The sequence below is a fragment of the Parus major genome, chromosome 4A (genome assembly GCF_001522545.3).
Source record: "Parus major isolate Abel chromosome 4A, Parus_major1.1, whole genome shotgun sequence".
Lineage (NCBI taxonomy): Eukaryota > Metazoa > Chordata > Aves > Passeriformes > Paridae > Parus > Parus major.
In genome coordinates, this window is record NC_031772.1 from 9,223,408 (window position 1) to 9,229,695 (window position 6,288).

Genomic DNA, 6,288 nt, shown 5'->3' on the forward strand with positions numbered 1-6,288 from the left:
AACTAAGAGATAATCTAAGGAATGTACCTTTTGGCAAAACTTAAAGGTCAAAGAGATAATCGTACCAAGTAGTGAAAGAAATTAAGAAATTATGATGATGAAGAAATCATGTAGAAAACATATAAAAACCCTGTAATTTTTCTGTGGAATGGGGCTCTGTCTTTGGACGCTAGTCCACAGGCTCCCGGGCCCTCAATAAAGCACCGCATAAACGACTTCGGTTGTTTGTGTTTTCTTCGGATCGGGCAACAAGGTGTTGTTTCTCTGCTTCTCACCTTGTAAGAACAGAGGATATATTAAGAATTCCACTTGTGTAGAAAGGGAAAGGACAAACAATAAGAAACAAATTTGCCGAGTGCAGTAGCACATAATCTTCTGAACAATATCTTTTTTTCTTCTTTCCTAAAGAAGGAATAGACAGTAAATATGTGAACATTATCATGCAGTTGAAACTGTAAATCTGCATTTTTACTAATTTGATATCTTTTGCTTTCCCTTTGTAGGAATGGAGGGGAAAAAACTTATTTCTGCAACAGACACACAATATTCTAGCGTGCTCCTTCAGTCTTTGAATGAGCAACGTGGCCATGGACTTTTTTGTGATGTTACAGTCATTGTGGAGGACCGGAAATTTCGAGCTCACAGAAACATCCTTTCAGCCTCAAGCACATATTTTCACCAGCTTTTCTCAGTGGCTGGTCAAGTGGTTGAGCTGAGCTTTGTAAGAGCAGAAATTTTTGCAGAAATTCTAAATTATATTTATAGCTCCAAAATAAACAGTGTTCGATCTGATTTACTTGATGAACTGATTAAATCAGGGCAGGAGCTGGGTGTTAAATTCATAGCTGATCTGGGTATACCTCCAGCTGAAGGGAAAAATGTGCCAGGCGAGGTCAAAGACAGTGCTTCAGAAACTTCAGCTTCTAGTCCAAATCAGAGAGATGCTGAAACACAGGTAACGGTCATCAGGCCAGAGGGTCAAGAAGCAACAGATGGGATGCCAGTTATAACACAGTCATTCTCCTTACATGGCATAGAATATGAGACTACAAAAATTACAGTGAGCGATTCGGATGATGAAGATGATGATGTAATTTTTTGTTCTGAGATTGTTCCTCCAAAAGAATGTACTAAAGACAAAAATGCTGCAAGCCAGAACCAACCTTGCTCAAGTCCAGCTGGAACTTCTGACCAAAAGTCCTGTGGCAGTGGTGGGTCTCCCCATTTGACAAACACCACAGCAGCTCAGAACCTCACTTTGTCGGCCAGTCAGCTAAGCCCAAACCAAACACAATCAGGTGCTGAATCACTCGTCTCGGCAACACCACAGCATTTTACTCCTAATATCATTGTGCTAAACAAGCCTCTGCTTAACTCCTCACTTGGTGCCAGCTCCTTGCATCAAACACATGTGACTCCTACAATTAATTTACTTGAGGAGAACCAGCAGCCATCCAATAATGGCTCCATAACTGAAGTGGAAGCAACTGCTGTTGATGAAGAAGAGGTTGTTGAAGATGATGTTGATATCATTAGCTCCTCTAGTCCTGGTTCGGTCAGCAGCAGCTCCTTGGTTCAGCAATCTTCTGTTCCTAAGGCAGTGAGCACTGAAGGATCTGGTGTACAGAAAAAACAGGTTGTTACATTTTCACAAGAGTCGTCTGCTAAACCTGGAGAATTTAAAATAAAAATCTCAGATGTCCTTTCTGGAAACAACAAGGAATTAAGTTCAGGTCTCGCATCAAAGAATGTGGCAGATGGACAGAAAATCATAACATTAGATACAGCAACTGAAATAGGAGGCTTATCTACAGGCTGTAAGGTTTATGCAAATATCGGTGAGGATACCTATGATATAGTCATACCTGTAAAGGGTGATTCTGAAGAAGGGGAAGCCAAGCCTGATGACACACCCAAAAGGTCTGGTGATGAATCTCCAAAGGGGAAACGCATGAAAGTAAAGCACGATGACCACTACGAGCTCATAGTGGATGGCAGAATCTACTATATTTGTATCGTGTGCAAGAGGTCGTACGCATGTCTGACGAGCTTGCGGAGACATTTCAACGTCCACTCCTGGGAGAAGAAGTACCCGTGTCGCTACTGTGACAAAGTTTTTGCTCTTGCAGAGTATCGTACCAAGCATGAACTTCACCACACCGGGGAGCGAAGGTACCAGTGCTTGACGTGTGGCAAATCTTTCATCAACTACCAAATTACGGCCTCCCACATAAGATCAGTTCACAGCCAAGACCCTTCTGGAGACACCAAGCTGTACCGGCTGCACCCCTGCAGGTCCCTGCAGATCAGACAGTACGCCTACATTAGTGACCGCCCCAGCAGTGTCCCGGTGATAAACCAGGGTGGAATTGTCTATCGTGTTGGCTCAGGGAAGGATGGCACTGAAGGAACAACATCCAACCCTCCAGCCAAACAAATCACCTGGGATGACATTTTTGTTCCGCAGGGAAGTGAAACAATTTTTAAACAAAACCCGTCAGAGGGAAGTACTGAATTTGAGTTTGTGATACCAGAATCTTACTGAAATGTTTGAAATGCTGGAAAAAGGATTCAGTGCAGGAACATTGCAGGTGTTTTAACTGAACTGCTGAAATTGCTGTAAAATCGAAGGTTAAACTCAAAAGTTAAGTTAATTTGTTTTACCAAGTTACGAAATGGTAGCACTAAGTTGGACCATGTTAACTGCAGTGATTTGTGGAAGCAAATAATCAGAATATTTACTTGAACAGAGAGTAAGACATTGCTAAGGTGCTAGCAGTGTTTTCTGGTATGTTAAATTTGATCAAAACATGAGGATTTGTGGCTTGCAAATGTACAATTTCTTCTAAAGAGGTAGAAATATTTCTAAAATAATTGAGGTGTTTCCTGTACCCATACTTCCCATGTAAACCCTTTCTTTCATGTTAGCACTTTAATGCTGAATTCTGTTTAGATGTTAACCAAGAAAACAGTAAGACTTTTTCATCACAGTCCCTACGTCATGGAACCATTTAAAAAAAAATAATCCCACAATTCACATTTGGGAACAAGGGGCTAAAATACATGATCCCCTATTACACTGGAATAGTCTGTTTTTGAGCTAGCATCTTAACTCTGCTTTTATAAATATTATGAATCTGTCTTCTTGCAAAAAGTCTTGTCAACAAGCAATACTCTATTAGGGCTAACTTGAACAAATGTTACTTACGCTTGGCAGTATGGTGAGCAAAGTATTCAGTGTCCTGGACCATGGTATTTTACTCCTTTTGCAATGGGAAAAAAACAAACTCCACAAAGCTCAAAGAAGCTTAGAACACTTAGGTAGGAGATAATTTTACTTCTTAAAGCTTGATAAACATTGTTGCATTTTCTTACTGCTGGAAAAAAATGCCAGTAGTTAGTTTTATATAAAGTACTGTTCCCTTTTTTTTTTTCCCCACTTCAAGAAGAAGGGCTTCAAAGGCTGGAATTTAAAAAATTTGTTGTAATCAATGAATTATAATTAATAATATTATTTGTTTTTATCTGAAGGCTTCTCAAAACTATGAGTTCATGTAAGAGCTGTTTTGGTGTAGCACTGAGACTGCTGAAGATCTTTTATGCCTGTTTGGCTAGATCAGGTGAAACAGGGATTTGGATTTCCCCCCACACTTGCCCACATTTATACATTTTGGAAGATGAGGACTAAACCTACAACCAGAAAATACCCTTTATTCACCATGACCCAAAATATAATTTCTCTGCAGTTGTCTAGCTGTCACCTGTTTCCAAGTTTGGGTTTATTATGTTGCCATTTTATTCTCCTTGCAACTGGTGCCTGTTTAAGCAGTTAAAAGATGAATTAGATGTCCAGCTTGATCATGCAATGGTAGAGAAAAACAGCTGTTTACTGGAGTCATAGTTTAGCATTTCAGAGTTAGTGACTTGTTGAATTTTTGTAAATGGTAGTAGGAAAACTCAAATTCTAGAGGTGACTGGGAAAGACTGTTGTGTATAGTACTAGTTATGGCAACCTTTCATTGCTTCAATTGCTGTTACAGGTTTCTCTTTTTCATGTTTTAAGTTAGCATCTGATTTTATGACTTTCAAAGTTAAAGGTTTTAGACATACAGTACTCTTCACAGAAAGGCACTTAAATGGTAAATGTCTCAAATGTAAGTTGAGCTACAAAAAAGATACCAGAAATCCATGTGAGCAATGATGGGAAGAGGATTTGTTTACATGGTGCATGTAACGCTCAGCACTTCTCTTTTGTCAGCCAAGAACATGATATACCTGATTATTTCCAGATCATATTGCAGAGCCCTTTGAATACAATGGATCCTGCTTTAAATGTGGGATGTAACTGAGGTGTCATTTCTGCAGTCAAACATTATCCTCATGTGACATGAGTGTGGATCGCCTGTGCTGGTGCTATGGTGGGACTTCCTGAACTTTGTGACGACACAAATGCAATGTTATTTTTGTTATTGATATGACACATGTTTAATCCCAGAATAGTCTTGAGCTGGAAGGGACCCACAAGGATCATTGAGCCCAAGGCTTAAGTAAATGGCCTGTATGGGGATCTGGAATTAAGCATACATTAAAAAGTGCAGAATTAAACATAATGGCTATCACTATTTGCTGCCAATATATTTAAAACCTTAAATTAAACTGTGCCTAGTAAAGGTCTCTTTTTGGAGGAAAACTGGAAAATTAGGGCTTTTAACTATTTTTGCTGGAAGACTCATGCTTGCATGTGTCTCAGGGTCTTCAGTTTTCCTTGGAAGTGATTTTTGATATCCAAAGTCCAGAGGTATTTGAAGCGTTTTTTTCTTAATTTCACTTCTGGTATTTATTGGTTTGGAAACATGTTAAATCCATTCTTTGAAAACTTTTTATGGGGCCATGAGTAAGCTTTTATATTTAGATTTCTGGCTATTGCACTTATATTTGTGTTTTTGTTTGTTTTTGTAAGCATTTAACTTCCAGTTTAACTTAATGAAAAATTTTATGTAAATATTAAGAAATTGGCTTTGGGATAATGGAAGAAAAAGGTTGAATCTGACAAAGCATTTATACAGAAATTAAAAATTTTAAAATTTCATTTATTATGCATATAAAACCATTAACAGATCTGCTGCAGAATATGGTGATGGTAGCTGCATCCTCACTCTCCGGTTTCTTTGGGGATTCATACCGTAATATTCCACTATGTGAACTAAATAAATATTGAATAACATCTACTGCTTATTTATTTTGTTCTGTTAAGGCATGCAGCTTATATAAAGATGCAGAAGCTGACAACTATATACATTGAATTCTGAGTTCTACAGCTATTGCCTAGGAAATGTTCTGTGTGAAACATTCCTTGGTTTTTCCCGGTCTGTGATGTATATAGTTGTACAGTCTTTCCTTAACATACTTTTTTAAGTTGTGTCCTACTTTTCATTATTCGTGATATTAGTTCTTAGAGCTTTCTATGGCAAAAATAAAAATGTTTAATTCTCAAGATTGGTGTAGTATGTTTCTTTTTGATGGTAACTCAGTTTCTATAGTTTAACATGTTTGTAGCTTTCTTTTCCAGGTCTTTGGGTGTAGCAGGGAACCCACTGCTAGGGGGGATCAGGGAGAGGTGTTTTTATTTGGGCCTTAATTTTGTTTGTTTTGATGCTGTTTAATTTGTTTTGTTGAACACTTTCCACTAAAGCAAATTAGCACAAGTCCAGTGTGTTGTGAGCTGAATGCTGCGATAGGTGGGGTAGATGGGAACTCTCAGGACAGGCAGAGCTCCTGTGGAACAGTCTGACCAACTACTGGCATTGCAAATGAGCTCAAAGTCAGAAAAAACTCACCTGGTGACCAGTAAAATGTACATAGTGACCAGTGCAGTGCTTCCAGCTCACTCATGGTTTGGGCTCTTACCAGCCACTGACTGGTTATGATTTAAGAGTTCCATTGTTGGTGACCCGGGGCCAACAGGAAATAATCGCTTACTTTGTGTAGACTTCTTGTTACACATAAGGAATGCAATTTAATAAGTAACCTATCCAATTATGTTCTAGATGCCTTTATCTCCATGGCATAGGGTTTCTACCTCACTCTGCTGACAAGGGGGAGCTGACATCAGGACAGAATTATTTGGATCTGTGTTAAGTAAAAAATCAGCAGTAATAACTTTATAGGGCTTGAGGTCAGGGCACCATGTTATGTGGGTAAAACTTGAAAATTATCAAATGTGGGGGCATGAGCACCTTCAAAAACAGAACTTAAGGAGTTTTTTGCTAATCCTGCTAGAAATATGTC

The 6,288-nt window shown here is 38.8% G+C and overlaps 1 protein-coding gene across 2 annotated transcripts in view; it reads left to right on the top strand.

Annotated features, from left to right (window-relative positions):
- The window catches only part of ZBTB33 (zinc finger and BTB domain containing 33), a 10,343-nt gene extending 4,849 nt beyond the window's left edge, over window positions 1-5,494 (top strand). For both annotated transcript variants that reach the window (XM_015626524.3, XM_015626523.3), the window contains exon 2: window positions 504-5,494. In XM_015626524.3, coding sequence (XP_015482010.1) covers window positions 504-2,545 — 2,042 coding nt within the window. In that variant the 3' untranslated portion in view covers window positions 2,546-5,494. The remainder of the gene's footprint in view (window positions 1-503) is intronic.
- The last annotated feature ends 794 nt before the right edge of the window (window positions 5,495-6,288 follow it).